This window comes from Xiphophorus maculatus, chromosome 3 (genome assembly GCF_002775205.1).
Source record: "Xiphophorus maculatus strain JP 163 A chromosome 3, X_maculatus-5.0-male, whole genome shotgun sequence".
NCBI lineage: Eukaryota > Metazoa > Chordata > Actinopteri > Cyprinodontiformes > Poeciliidae > Xiphophorus > Xiphophorus maculatus.
The window spans coordinates 9,242,887-9,259,170 of NC_036445.1; the positions used below are offsets into that span (position 1 = coordinate 9,242,887).

Sequence of the window (16,284 nt, forward strand, 5' to 3'; positions counted from 1 at the left end):
TAACGCCTGCAGGGACACCATTAGTCAGCCTGAGTAAGCATGTGAGCTGGAATTTTACTGTAAAAAGGTTTAGGGCTTCATTTTCTTATATTAAAAAAATAATCTAAAACGTGGTTCTACAACCTTCAGAGTTAGTTTTAAGTTTATCTTAGGAGTTAATTTGTTTAAAATTGGGAGGTCAAATCTGTGGAAACCTTTTTATGCAGTCTTAAAGGTTTTAGTATTTACACAGGAGGATATTGATTTTAAAGAGGTCATTTTATCTAGTTGAAATAGCATGTATTTTGGTTATTGCCTAATTCAAATCTAAATTTAATTTATATATTTTCTTTCTCATTAAATCCACAGTTGTCGTAATAAACTATCCAAAAGATCCAAGTAAAGCTGACGCTAATTGAAGAGTTTTACAAGCTCTCCCAAAAGGAAGAATGGGAGTGAAGTATTAAATAAATCCTTTATCTATTTAATGCAATCTGTCTCCCAGAAAAAACAAATGTTAAAATACCCTGTTGAAATTTAACACTGACTGATTTGTTCAATAATATTAGCCGTTTACACAGCCAAATGTTGCTAGTAGACCATCCACCAGGCATTGTTATTCCCCGTATGGTGCTATACTGTGCTGACAATGTGCCAGCTAATTACTGCCTAATGTGTCTATCTTCTACGAATAGCTGGAAGCTGTAGCTGCACAGAAGGTGGGTAAAGAACGATACACCTGTACACACTCTCAGTGCATCTCCACCAAAGCTCCTAATGCCTGTTCATCAAACATTCCTGCAATTTTCTGACTGTAATCTTTCTATTTAAACACTAACTTTTCAGATAATACAGTCACAATGGAGATTGCACTAAAGTTTCATCAAAATGGAGCACTTGTACAATGAAGCTCTCAAAAATTGCAAAATAACTACTTTTATCATCCAACAAATTGCAAAATTTTAAAGTCAAAGTGTTAATCCATTTATTGTTCCCATTTTGACATGTCTACAGTTTTATATAAATGCATGCTTTCAAACCTGTGTTGTGAAAGAATCAAATATTTATTTGGAAGAAAATGAACAACAAATGTAAAAAGCCAAAAAATCTGTCATCAAATAAAACAATGTTAATATATCATCATTTGAAACAAATTTGTCCACTGGGTGACATTCATACTGTCTATAGAAGCACTGAACTTTTAGTACAAGATGGTTAACCAATTATCAAGCATTGAAACAAATGATATGTCAAAATCAAAAATAAATTGCAATGTTGTTAAACAGAACACAACTAAATTTTACTCTCTCCATCCTTATACAGACAATCCAATGCTAGGGCATGTCAGTAGTGAAACACATACTCGATAGATGTAACTGGACTTGATGTGTCACAAAAGATGCTTCATTTGCTTGTGTTAGAACCAAATTTTGAGTCCCAGTGTCCTGCGACTTTCAGATTTGTTTAATGCTTTAGCACACCCGAATGAATTAGATCATTAGCAGGACTCTGTTAATGACATCCTGAAGAGGTAATCCAACCATTTGATTTGGATTTCTTTGAGCAACACATCTAAAAGTTGCAAGAAATCATCCCTCGAGGACTGCAGTTTGAGATCCCTGCTTTCGACAAAGATAAAATGTGTTCAACATTGATGACAAGATAAGAAACACTAAGACAAATGCTTCACTTCAATGTAAACTTGATAAAGCTATTTTGGAGCTAGAAGGGAAATGTATTGGATCCATCTTCAATGCCATGGTATTGTCATCTCTGCTTTCATCTGCAGAATGTTTCTGTTATATTTACCAAAAGTTCAATCCAGACAGAATAGAATAAATCTCAAGAGGACAAAACTTACCATTTCAATGATAATCATGATTCCCAGTGTTGTGCTTATGAGCATTGTCCCTTTAGAGCGCAGATGACATGATACTCTGTGACTAAAAGGGTCCATTGCGTGACATTGCAGACTGTGTAGTCATCACCTAGAGGGATCTTACAAGCATTATTTTGACACATTCACACTGAAGAGATTAGTCATATTTAGCATTTTATTTATTCCTATTATAAGAGACATATAATGGTATTTTGTGAGACCAAATTTTTAAGAAGTCAAGAGGCATAGCCAGGAAATCAAAGAGAAAAACATAATACTGAAATGAGATCCCGCCCAGAGATAATGTATTTACACAAAATCAAATACTGACAGAGCTTTTAGAGGTGAGACTTCCACTTTTCATTCAACCTATGACCAGCAGGTTTTAAAAAAAACATAACAGTTCCACTTCAACAGTGTAGCTGCCGCAATTCATGTTATTATTCTATCATATGTTGTCTGAAAGGATGTTGAATGCACTGGTGCTTGTTGATATCCAAATGAGCCCTGTTTTCCTTTCATCTTACAGAATAATTGGTACAAATATTAAACTCTGCCTCTCTGGTTTGACATATGCAAACTTAACTCAGTCAGAAAACATTTATCTTTGAGGTGTCAAATGGCACACAGATGGTTTTTATGGAACTGATCATGGTTTCAGTCAACCTTGAGTGTAGGGACTTTTCAGAAAAGTCTATCACTGGTGGGTTTGGAAGGGTCGATATGTCAGAGGCAGAGTCGAACTGCATCACTCTTTCTGATGTAAATCCTTAAAACAAGAAAGACTTTTGGCAGCATGTATCCCAAACAATTCCCAGCAGTATAAACAAGGAACAATCTGCTTGTCGGATGACAGAGTGTTGCACTTCTGTGGGATTCTTCTCTGTATTTTTAAAGATGACATAAAATCTGAAGCAGGGGAGCATTCTCTGTTTTCTCCTTTTCATAAAAAAAAACAGTAACAGGACATTGGAAAACGGCTGTTTCACAAATAAAAGCTAAATGTTTAACAGAATGAGAAAGCCTCAACTTTATGTTTAACTAAATGAGATACCTGTGACTTCTATCGTTGCCCTATTATGGCTCAGAATTATTCATACACCTGGCAGATGTAGATTCAGAATTATTTGGATTCAACCAAGAAGTTTTCTTTCATGAAGAAGACAATTAAACTTAACTGTTGAAACCAGATATTTCCAACATTCTCAAAAGGAATGTTGAATCCTTATTGGGATTACAGCAAGATTGCTGCGTTGTTTTGGTAAATTATCTTTGGTGATGAGCTCAAAGTCTTTGAGGTTGGAAAGACTCCTTATCATCACCATAATTTTTAGGCCCCTCCACACATTTGCTAGGACTATGACTGGGCAAATCCAAAATTATTACGTTCAATCAGAATAAATATGTTTGGGAAAATAAAACATTACATTAAACCTACATATGCCACAGAAATTGATATTCATGAGCTTACATGTGGAACTTTGAACTTCACCTTTTTAAACTTAAGAAAACACACAAAAAACAAACGCTTAAAGCAATGGCACTTACAGGAAAGATGACCCAATACATAGACAGTCAAACATGAATGTCTTCAGTCTCAGGCTGTGCATTATCTCTGCCCAACACTCCTCAAAAACAAGCCTCCAGTCCAACAATTTAAGAGAGGAAAATCAGGAAAAAATGAAGCCGTTTCATTCCAAAACACTGCATGAGTCTGCAAAAATATTGTCTTTTGTTTACACATCTTCGAATTAAAAATGGCACGTTTCCAAAATAAGTCTTGGGTAAAAAAAATATTACTCTAAATATGCAAAACATAAGACAGTTACTAAGAATGTATCACTACCTTTAGGTTTTGTCCAATTAGGTGACAAGAATATATTCTGGATCTTTCATTCTGGAATGAAACTCTTCACATAAACAATAGTGACAACGGTAGAAAATCAAACACCTACAATATACTGTAGCATAGTAGCCATTTGAGCCCCTTGCGTTAACCCTCCCGCAACCCCAGTTAACACACTATTATTAAATAAGGCACACATTTACACATACAGTTAAAATTTGGCTAGTAATTATTTCTTTATTTACAACCAATAGCCACAAAGTTAATACCTAGAATAACTGGAGTCCATTGTTTTGCGCTGTGTCATGTTTGTCATGTTTTCTAGGTCCAAAAGTATATAGTCTTGTTTATATTCCTTTTTTTAAGCACCAATTTTAGAGAAACATTCTTAGGAACGTTAATGGACCCAAGTTTGTCACTTTTGACATGACATCAGCTGAGAAAAGAAAACGAGGGGAAATAAGTCAAGGGAATCTGGTATGGAGATGTATTTTTGTTGTATGTGTATGGCTAAAGTATCTTAAGCCAGCTGTCAAATTTTGTTTCTGCAAGGTTTGGTGTCTCCCATTTATTTCTAGGCGAGAAGGTTTCTTATGGCCAAACAGAGTGTACAGTAAGGCAAAGACAAACATACTTTCAGGGGAATTTGTTGAATTTTCACCACAGGTTACAAATACTGCATATGTATATGTATACATATACAGTGTGGATATAAACACACATATACTGTATATACACACACATGCATAATATAAACACATTCGAGGGTGGGGTGGGAGGGGACTGGATACAAACACTACATCAAAAAAGGTTAAGCAAAAGCATGAACTGAAGCATTGCAGGAGCCTCTGGCTTTTAAGTCTTCAGGATGAGTGATGAGTCAAGTTTTGTCCGTCATCAACTTGTCCAAAAGCTGAGTTGCATTGTAAATCCACATTGAGGACATTGGCAGCCTATTATAACAAGGTGGCATCACGTCACCAAGGTCGGCAGTTCTATAATTAGCAAGAAGCTGAACAATACCAATATGGTACAAAGATATTTGTTGGACAAAACAAAACGAAAAAAGCAGAAATAAGTTTGGTTGAGGCTTTTGTCCACAGTGAGACGTGCTACCACGCAATTTGTTGTATTGTCTGATCAGGGTCTGCAACCTCAAACCCAGAGCATTTCAACAAAGAGAAGTTCCTCACGGATGACACAATGAGAGCAACTACTTCTAGTCCAGGAGGTTCTTTTCTCAGTAGTTGTACTTGCCCTGTTCGTTAACTGGGGATGTGGCAGGTATGAACAGGGGTTTTGGAGGGACATCTGGTTTGAGAGAGGATGACCGGCGGACGATTGCGCCTCGGTGCTGAATGTCGTGCTGTTCACCAGTATAGCTATGCTGGCGTGCGAGGTACCCATTTGGGATGAGGGGATAGTGAACCTCGCAAGCGCTGCCTGTAGAGTTCATTCGTGCCAAAAGTGGTGGCGGCTGGTGAGGTCCGCCGCTTCGTTGGCTGAAGCTGTGCTGGCGGGGAATCATTCCTCCGCCGCCTACTGCACCTGCACTGGGCATTTTGGTAGCTGCAGAAATCAGCGAGTGCCGCTGGGAGGAGTGCCTCCGCTCCAAAGTGGACTGATGGTGTGAGGGGATGTCAGGAGGAACATCCATGCGACGGGTGAGACTGTCCCGTGGTAGAGTGGATGAGCTGTAGTACGGCGCCGATTCTGTCTCAGGAATCTGAGGTTGAATTCGGTTGGCAAAGACGAGCTGTCCACCACCTCCGCAGGCCATCAGGCCTGATGGACTCATTAACTGAGAGGTCTTGCTGCCGTTTGGATCATGAATGTGTTTGAGCAGCTCATCCAGAGACGTAACCTCCATCACCTTCTGAGGGTAGCTGGGGTAAGGCTGAGCTAAAACACGTTCAACATTGTGGATTTTGCGTTCCTCGGGATGCAGGTGACCAACTACTGGATGTCCATTGGAGAGGCCATGGGAGTAAGGGAAAACCTGCTGGGGAAGCAGGGCTGAACTGGGCCTGGAGCTTATGTTGTGAGACTTTGGTTCCTTTGCATTGTTGCAGTTCTGGTTCTTCTCCCACTGGTTCTTAAAGGCTTTCATGCTTTTAATGGGGAGTTCTGGGGTTGAGTCTGGTGTAGGCAAACCAGATAACTCTGAGGAAGGATGGAGGTGATGATGGTGAGGATGAACCAGGTCCCCCATTGTCATTCCATGATGACCAAATCTCCTTGCTGGGTGATGCTCCTTACCATTGGTAAATAAGGAGTTGTAGATCTTTGGAGATGATACCTCCAACTTGTCTTCTTTACTCTGGCTGTCCAGGAGACCATTGAGCTTTGCCAGACTCCGAAGAGACAGAGCATGTGGGATTGGGGCTTCTGGATCCTTTGATAACTTTTTGGACTTGTGACTTGTGTGGTTACAGTAACAGGAGACGAGAAACCCAGAGACAAAAGCTCCAAGGACAAAGGCCACCAAAACACAAGCGATCAGAAGAGTGTAATGGACACTGTGATTGGTTCGGTCCAGCTCTGGGGGTCGTCTCACACCTTTAAAATGAAAAACAATTAAGAAAAAGACATTTTAGTTAGAGTATTTCAGATTGAGATGAAATACAATAAAAAATAAAAAAAAACTCTGAAGATTTAGTATATCAGGTATCAAGTGGGACAGATCGGTTGTATTTGTAATTAGGCTTCTGTATGTGAGAAACAGCATGGGACAGGTGTTTGAACTAAGCTTCTGGCCTCTTCTCCTTCAACTGTTAACAGATCAATACAACCTGCTTTTCTAGGAACAGTGCTTCCCTTCAGACTGGCAGAGGCTAAGAGCTCCTCAGTTGGAGAGTCAGCTCTGAGATGAGTTAGAGCTTTAAATATTGATGAAAGCACAGCAGCAGGAACCTCATGTCATTTTCACAGACTGATTTCCAATGCGAGGATCAGGACCGAGAGCACCTGGTTATGATGAACAAGCCAAAAATAACAGCTTTGTCCAATAGTTCACAAAGTGTGGTGACTTTGCCAACATGGACTAAAATGAGGTTGTTATACTTTTCTTAAAGTCACTGGGGCATTTGTGGAGCATTGCACTAAAATCTCAAGGCTACTGAGATGAAGTAAATCTACCATGGAAATGTGTTGGGCTGTTGTGACCCTCACACTGTGTTTGCCTAATGGCGTGAAAGGCAGAGATGATTGAGAAGAGTGAAACCTGCCACCTCTCATAATCAGAGCTCATTTGCAAAAGGCTGCTGCCATCTGTGGTGTCAGGCCCTCCTTTCCACCCTTAATGACAGTTTCTGTGAAACTGATTAGTCTGCAGTAGGAGGCTGGCAGAGAAGCAGTCAGGTGGCGGGGAGGAGGGATGCAGGTGTTGCAAACAAAAAAATTATACAGTTAATGAAAGCTTTGCAGAAGAAAACAGAAAACAATTAAGTCTAATGATACCGTATGAGATGCATAAAATGATGATGATGGGGGTAGTTCAATAATTTGGTCTGCATTAGATTTTAATCTGTTTGTTTCAATAAGTGACATTTATTTAACTTTCCGTTAAATAAATGTAATTTATTTGGAAATCTTATTTGAACACACACACGTAAGAAAAAATGAAGAGTTAATCATCTGATTGCATATCTGTTTTTGGCAAACTGGTTGATTTAATGTGCCAATGAAGAGCAAATTAGTCTTTATCCAAATCAATTTTATGAATTATAATGAATTTGTTTGTTGGATATGTAACAATCAAATACAAATTCATTTAAAATGTTAAGCTGCGACAACACTGACTTATAAAAGACTTAAAAGGATGGAAAATTTTGGACTAGTCAAAATTACCCTCAATGATAACTTGATATTAATGATGGAACACATTAAAAAAGTTTAAAGGTACCAACTCCTCTTTGCACAACTTGCACATAATAGGTTTTTCCAACATCCTATCAAATCAATTTTTTGAAGCAAAAATTATCCCCCTGGGGGCCAAGAGAAGCTACTTTGTCATCCATCGTCAGATTTATGGGCGTACTAGAAATTGCTTTTACAATCTTTGTAAATGAAATATGTTAAAACTTTTAATGCATTAAAATGTAATTAATCAAAAGTAATGTGTCAAAGTCCTAGCCTCACATTATATATAAATGAGCATGAAATACATGATATAAGTTATATTTTATTAAGAGCTTTTCATGATATTAAAAACAAATACTTGCATATTTTCACTTAAATGTGTAATATTCTAAAACCAAAAGGTTCAGAACAAGGGTTGAGAGATTTTGTTTTGCCAATAAGATTTGTGATTTCACAAACAGTCCCTTTGGCAAAGACCACAGCATCTAAACACCGTCCTTCAGCCAACAAAGAATCTTCAAACTCTTGTTTGGAGGATTTTCAAACACGATTTTAGTGAAACTCTTTGAGTTCTGTGAAATTCTTGCACTTACTTTCTACCATTGATCTCTTTCGGTTTTTCTTACAATGATACACTGTGGATCATTGTAAACACACTCACTTTTCTGCCTCTGCAGTAACCTGGTAGGGAGTATTAGAGGATTTAGAGATCATTACCCTTTTCACAAATTTACTAAAGTTAACCTAACTGATTATGTCATGCTTCCTTTTTTCCCCCATTCATTTGCTAGATATTTGACATTTGCATGTAGAATATATGCCAGATTGTTTTTATATTAATCAATTCTTTCTTCTCAAAAAGAACTGCTCTAGTCCCACTGGCTGAAAAACCATTCCAAGGCATAACATTTATGATTTACAGTTTCAAAAGTGTTGCTCTAATAAAAATCCAGTCTTTTTTCTGCATACAGTTTTGAGCTCCTCTCTTCCTAATACATGTTTGATTTTTGCTATGGGGATAAAAGTCATAATTACTGCTGATGGCCGGCCAATGAAGGTCATATTTGCCTAGACTTTTACATCTTTACAGTAGAGAGGTTAGGGTTGTTTTTTGCGTGGTCTTGATTCAGTTTGAGATTTGCATTTCTGTGGAAAATTATAAAGTATGTACTGCTAAATTTGACATTGATTTTCACCCTGTTTGTATCTCCTTTGCTTTTGATGCATGAGTGGGCCTGTTAATGAAATATGACTGCTTATGATCTCTGAAAAAAAAGCAAAGAGGCCATAGACTACTTCCTGCTTATTTATTGGAGTCAGATAACCACTTTTTCTGAAAGTTGCCTATGTGTAAAATAGAAAACTACTTTAAATGGTCAGTTGTATGAATTGAAAAAAGATCGAAACAAAACTTCATTTCACCACAGAAAATTGAATCCATATGCATCTGCATGAACTTCTAAAAGAACCCACATTTTGTGGGTTGTATATACTTTGTATGTCAATTCTTTTTATTTTACTACTCCAAATTGTGGTGAAATTTTGTCTGACAGGTGCCCAAATATTTGCATGCATCTGTGATGCTGAACAGAGAATGTTTCACTCATTCGACTTGATGTAACTCCTTTAACTACCCTCTCAAGCTCACAAAAGTACAAACAGATAAAATCTAATCTCATTTTTTCCAACAAACAGCATCTGACACCCTGGAAATAATCAATATGGCAAGACAAGAAGGGTTTAATTTGGCTGATGACGTGGTGTTAAGATGTGATGGAAATCTAATCATCAGGTGCTTTCCAGCTAAGATGTTGCCATGCACTGTCACCTTTGAATGAATGATTTAAACAGAAAGTTTAATTAAAAGTTTTGAATTCTTGGGTCATGTATTCCTAAGACTGCCCCACATTAAGAAGTCATAAATCATAATTCTACTGAAAGGAGTGAAGTGCCATCAAGAGTGATGCTGATGATGAGCCTATTAATACATCAAATTTTAATCTTGCATGATTTTTGCCTCATTACAATAGCAACCAATCAGCTCTGAAGCCTCTCTGAGCTTCAAAGATCTTAGATCTAACTGATCAGGGTGCCGGTGGTGATGCTGACCGCATGAGATGGTGAAAGTCTGCTCTCATCTCAGTGTGCGCCTGGCTTTAGTCACCCTGACGTCTCCCTGGGCTCTGTGAGTCATCTGCTCCCACTGGACCTCAGCACCACCTCCTTAAACTGTAGCTACAGGCCTGTTGAGGTGTTCCTCCTGGTTGAAGGCTATGACTCAAGTGGCACAACAGGAGGGGGTGAAACACGCAGCAGAGGTAAACAAAACCCAAGCTTATGAACAGCCTGTCACAACATGTTTCATGAGCAGGCTGGATGACTCCATCAAGGGCTATGTGGGACATATGGTGCCACCAGTCACAGTGAAATTAATACCCTGAGAGCGAGGAAAGCAGCTAACTGGCGCAATGGAAGTAATAGCCATGTTTATCTACCAACATTGCATTCTCTGAGCTGCCTCCTATGTTTTCACACCAGTACACATACGGCTCTGGTCACATATTTTGGCACCCTTGTTTAAGATATATTCATCTTTCACTGCAGTCAGTTTTTATATGCTGGAACATATAGAAAAAAGTCCAACTTTTAAACTGAGTGTAGTAGTGAAGAAGAAACATCCCAAGAAATGACTTTTTTTTTTAAACAAATGTCAGGTAAGGTTATTACTACCTGTTGATATGGCCATACATTCCAATCAGAAGTTTTCAGGACCTTTGAATGAGAAACTGGCCCACAGTATGACAGATCATTCCTTATGCTGAACTGCAGATATGAATTGATTTCCAATAAATTCATTATTTTTTCATATCCAAAACCCCTGCAGTGTTATTGAAAAGTTCAATCTCAGTCTCATATTAATCACTGCTGTAAACCAACGATATCCCTGAGGATCAATAACATTTTGAACTGAACTGAAGTGCTTACTGGACTGTAGTCTTTAGCAAACTCCCAACCATCTATATTTGTTATGTTAGGACAAAAAAAAGCAAAACAACAACAACAACAACAAAACTTTCATGCCTCCCCTGACATCAAGTGGTTATTATGGAGATCTTGTGACCGTAAAAAGTCCCTCAGTTCTCTGAATGGTGGGCTTTACATGTTTTTTTAGGCACGGATCATAACCCTGACTACAACATCTCTCTGCCCGGTTTTCTAAAACCAGAGATTTAAAGAGGACCAACAAAAGCAAATGAGGTGGATAAGCAGTGCTTGCCAACAACTGCTGGTGTCATCCAGGATCTGTTACTGTGAAATATATCTGTTGCCTGGATACTGAGCTGTTAGCATGTCATAAGAGTATCATACAGCAACAGTCTTCAGTCAGAGGCCCCTTCAGATTTGTTGCAAGACAAATCTGTGTTTTTATCCACACCGATAAAAATTGAGAGAAACTGCTAACAGAAATCCTTCCTGCCCAAAGCATCCCCAACCACAGCAAATCCTTGAAGATACTGCATTACATGAGTTATGATGGCATTAATTTTCCCTTTAGAATAAATTAAGTATTTTTTAATTGATTTTTTTTAACCTTCCTCACCATTCTGCAAACTGAAGATGGTGGAAGGATGAGTATAGATCCTCACTGGCTTTGTGGCCAGTGACTTGCAGAAACAGGCCAATACAGTTATTTTATGAAAAAAAGATTATTTGCTACGATAGTATTTTTCCCCCACGAAATAAATGCACTTAAAGGTTAGTTCCATAAAAGTCACTGCCACTGTATATAATTTTCTAAATCTGTTTATTCCCTTAAATGATCACTTTCTCTAGAAGCCATATTCAATGCCATTTCTTACACTAATTTCACAAGGTTCAATCAGTGTTTACACAGCTTGTGAGTCAGTTCTCTACTCTATCATTATGATATTTCAGTGTCAACTCAACATGGTCTCTGCTCAGTGAAGGTTTAAAATAGCAATATCCAAGCCTGCCAAAAGGTAAAAAAGACAGATGGGCTGCGTGAGTTGAAGCAAAGCAGGGAAGGTTTGAGAGAAACAGCCAGAAGGAAGAGATGAAGGGATGAAATTCAACTTTGGTTTAAGAGCGACGCGGATGTGAGCGGACTCATAGAGCCAAGAAACAGAGGAGCAGAAGCAAAAATAATGAAAAAATAGTGAAGATGACAAAATAAAGAACAGAGAACAAAGGAGGGCAAGGAGGAGGTTTTAAAAGCAGAAGCGGTTAAGGGCTGAGGCAGCGTGAGAAGCAGAGAGACTTGATGAGGTGAATGACAGACAGTCACTCAGCTGGGGTTTGAACCCGGGTGCTCTGCGGCAACTGTGATCCACCATCAGGAAAAAAAACAAAAATTTCCATAGCGCCATAGGACAACATGCACTCTATGGCTGCATCCACACCGATAAAAATAGGCTGCGCGGTAGGCTATGTAAAGAGGAAGGGTTTCCACAGCAGTGGAACGTTGTGCCACGCTTCACTAATTGGTGTAGGTTTCTCTAAATGGAAATCTGCAGGTGACAAAATCTAAAAACAAAGTACAATGGAATTGCCAAAATGTGTGATAAAATAAATGACTGCTGTCTTTGCAAGCTCCCTAATTGACTTCATTAACAATACAGCAGCCAGAAGCTCTTTCATCTGTGACACCAATTAAAGCTAATTAGGAAAGTTTGAAGTGTCATGCTTGCTTAATAGTGGGGACACTTTTTGCATTTTGAAGGACAATAAAGCTTCACATGTCTATCAAACTGGAATTTAAAATATTGCTTAGTTCTGAATATTGAGCACAGTAAAGATTCCCAGAAATTCCCAGAAAAAAAGACAACATTCTGGTTCACACACAACTCTTAGATTGTTCCTGTCTTGTCCCAGGGGTGTGTTTAAATGATGTGAAACCTGCAGAGCAATTTGTGTTCTATTTTTACAACTGAAGTGAGGATGTTCCAAAATGAGCTCTAATTAGATTCTGCTTCTGCAAGCTTACCAGAGAAGTGATTGTTCCATTAATGGGTACTCCATCCCAACGAGAAGCCAAAGAAACAATATAGCCCCAGGCTTTGCATATAAGTGTTTCTTCCCCCTCCGCCTGCTAATGCTGAAGATTTATTTGTCCCACACATGGAAAAAAACAATCTAATTGTTGAAGGAGACCCTGAGGTTGAAGATTCTAACAAATGCGCATGTTTCCTATTCTAAACCCCAGTTTAAAAAACAAAAAAGTTTGCTAAACTTCCAGCAACATATTAAAGGCAAAAGTTTTAACAAACTTGAGTCTATGCAGAAAAAAGCTGTGTGGCAGTGTGAAAATACTCTCACTTACACAGAGTGTATATGCTGCACTTGTACAGGATTCTGGCTGTTGACTTAGTAAATTCAATCATGTACACTTGTTATTAGGAATTTGCATAATATTCCACCTCAGTAATCAGCCATTTAGATGCAGTTCTAAAAAATAAGAACGCAAGTAAGGGTGATATGGTGAAATTGAACACATCCATTCCGATTGAAAAATTGTTGTAATCAACACCTCATTTAATTCTGGTGTGTGCTCATGCATACACAGTAAATATTTCATTACATATTTGATTAAATACTGGTAAATTAGCCATGCTAAAGGATCTGATGATCCAAACTATAGTAAATAAAATGTTTCTGTATGTATGGCATGCCTTGCTAAGGGATTCACACCTCTTCAACTTCTTCACATTTAGTAACCCTACAGCCACAAAACTCAATGTATTTTACTGCTAATTTAAGTGATAGACCAGTGCAAGTTAGTGCCAACTTGTAAAGTAGGAAAAGGGAAAATTGATTTTAAAGGTCTTACAAATACAAATCTGAGAAGTGTGGAACATCTCTTATGTAGCCCTCTTCTCTCTAAAACCGCTGACTACAATTCAGTGCAACAAATTACTGAGTAATTTAATGTTATTACGAATGCAGCTGCTGTGTTGAAAGTTGCAGACATTTGTTAGAGAACATTACAAACAGCATCATAAAGATCTGATATCTGTTGTTGGTTTGTCTTTGGTTTTTCATCATCTACATCCATTCAGATAACTTGTCTACTTTGGCAAATTTACAGAAATTATGGCCTATTGTCATTAATGGCATAGTGGTGACTGCATCATGCTGTGGAGAAGGGCCTCTTTAATAGGGACTGGGAAACTGTTGAATGGTGCTAAATAAAATGCACTGTTGGAAGAAAACCAGTTTGCAGTTGCAAAACAATTTTGACTGGGATGAAGGTTCAACTACCTCTTACAATCTTTCAAAGATACATTAACGTCTGCAATCATGTTAAAAATTAGACAAAAGTAGTGTCAATATCTTTTTGCAAGGCCTCATATCTTTACTTTAAGTAGGACATCACTTTCAAAGAAGCAGTGTCCAGATGGGTTTGGTAATTTTTGTTCATCCCCAAAATTAGAAAAATCTCAGACCTTTCAGGTTTTATTCATTCAACATTTGAGATATTGATTATTCAATTCACGTTGACACCAACCTCCAATGTATTATGGTTTTCAGTGATTGAAAGGAAAAGTAAACCTCTGAAAACTGCTTGGACAGACTGCACACTAAATTTCATTAAGCTGTCATTACTTTGATAAAACTTTTTTTTTTTTTTAGATTGTGTGCACCATTACATTTTGGTAATGTACAGTAAAACTTGGATTATCATTTATAAAGCAATAACTTAACAGAAACACATGCAAAGTCCTTTAATATTATTATTACATGCAGCTGAAACCATAAATAAAAGGATAGGCTGTTTATTTAGCCATTCAGTGGTTGGCCAAACAAACTGCTTCCAGTGCAACTATGATTGTCATTATTTGTATTTAAAGAGCAAAAAGTGGCACTGGAAAAACTGCGGCTGCACCAACCAACTTAAAGAGGCATTTCATGCCAAAGCCACCGTCATTAAACTTGAGCACCGATAAGTATCACGCAAAAATGAGAAAAGTAATAAAAAAGAATCTAAATTTTGCAGTACAGTGTTTGCTTCAGCGTGAACTGCAGCTTTAAGAGATGGAGAAACTTGCAGAAAGCAGCTGCACAGTTTCAACCACCGGCTATAAACTCAGTGAGGCAGATTATAAAAAAGATGATGCAGAGGTTCAGTGACAGTCAATTCAACAAAGGAGGCAGGTACACTTAAAAGGGTTAGTCCAACTAAAAACAGGAAAACGGAAAACAGGCAGATGAAGTGGGAGTGACACTCCCCAGAGGTCAGTGAGACTGATTGAAGAGTAAGGGGGTCAAAGCGAAGGGTCAGGACTTCTGCAGAGGTTGATTTGATCACTGTGGGCCCTGCGGACTTCAGCGACACTCAGACCTGGGTTTAAATGGCTGACATAAAAAGATATTTTAGTGGCGATTATGGAAAATGAAGAGCTTGATATGTGCAATGCTTTTTAGGTTAGTTTTTACTGCATGTCTTGAGTTATGCTTTTGCAGATGTCATTTATAATAAAATGTAAATTGCTGAGGCTAAGCTGGACAGATGGAAAATGCTCCAGTGCTGCCTGGCCTTTAATGGGCACCATAATACTGCGGACAATGATTTGGGTGGCTCACATTAGCAGAGATGTTTCAGGAGTAAGATGTACGTCTGCACATCAGGGCTGGCTTGTGATAAATCATGTATAGGAGACAGCCAGTGGGTCGGTGTGGATGGATAAGCTTGGTGAAATTGATTTGATCTCCATTTAACTACCAAGATGAACATGCTCAGAATATGTAACATGAGCTTCTAAGATTTAAAACTGTATTAAATATTTTAACATTCAGTTTTACTTTGAGCAGTTTGAGCTAGAAGCTCATCTTAAAGGGACTACGACACAAAAAGCAAAACTACTGAAAACATGGACTTTTGGTAATTAGGGTGAGCATTTTTTAGCTCTATATTAAAATAAATTCATTTTTATATCTTCATTTATTTATGTTACAAAAGTAGATACACACTTTTTAAAATAAATTTAACTTGTTTGTCATTTATGTCAGGAAACGTCATTTTCTGTCCTACCATCACAAATGTAAATGTGTGATTTGTTAAATGTTGCTGAAACTGTATGTGTGGTAAGATAAAAATCTGGCTATTTGGCAATAAAAACCCCAGCCAGGTTTAGCGACAGAAAAAGAAAAAAGCTTCCTACTGTTGAGCATGGTGGAAGACCTGTAATGCTGTGAGCTTATTTCTCATGGGGACATGATTAAAGCACACAGACACATGATTAAAGCAAAATCAAAGCTTGTTTTTGTTGTTACATTTATTTTTATTTTTTGCATAAGATAAATCTTAAAACCAACCTGAACATTAAGTAAAGGTACTGCTAACAATCCACAGTAGGCTGTTTTATTTTTCATGTGAGCTCCACAGGTTCTTAAAATGGAGACACCATATCGGAAACCACACAAATTTGTGCCTTTTTCCCTGATGAGACTGGAAGTTTTAGATATTTTCAGGGTGGTTAGAGGGGATCCACAGTCTCAGCTAAGTGACTGATGATCCAGTCTGTGTCTGTTGCCATGGTCTTTAGATGTATAAATAACTCTTTAGAAGACTGGCTGGCATCAATGTCCCCCCTCAGGAAACCAGACTCTCCTCATGAAAAGGTTCAGACTGAGTTCACTCCCAGCTTTCCTTCTGTACTCTTTTAATGAGACAGAAAGCACAAGGTTGACTTGTCTCCAT

The 16,284-nt window shown here is 38.1% G+C and overlaps 1 protein-coding gene across 5 annotated transcripts in view; it reads right to left on the reverse strand.

Annotated features, from left to right (window-relative positions):
• Nucleotides 1-2,019: 2,019 nt before the first annotated feature.
• LOC102237426 (semaphorin-6D-like) overlaps nucleotides 2,020-16,284 on the reverse strand; it is a 158,919-nt gene continuing 144,654 nt past the window's right edge. For all 5 annotated transcript variants that reach the window (XM_023330701.1, XM_023330703.1, XM_023330702.1 and 2 more), the window contains one exon: nucleotides 2,020-6,263. In XM_023330701.1, the coding sequence (XP_023186469.1) occupies nucleotides 4,945-6,263 (1,319 nt within the window). In that variant the 3' untranslated portion in view covers nucleotides 2,020-4,944. The remainder of the gene's footprint in view (nucleotides 6,264-16,284) is intronic.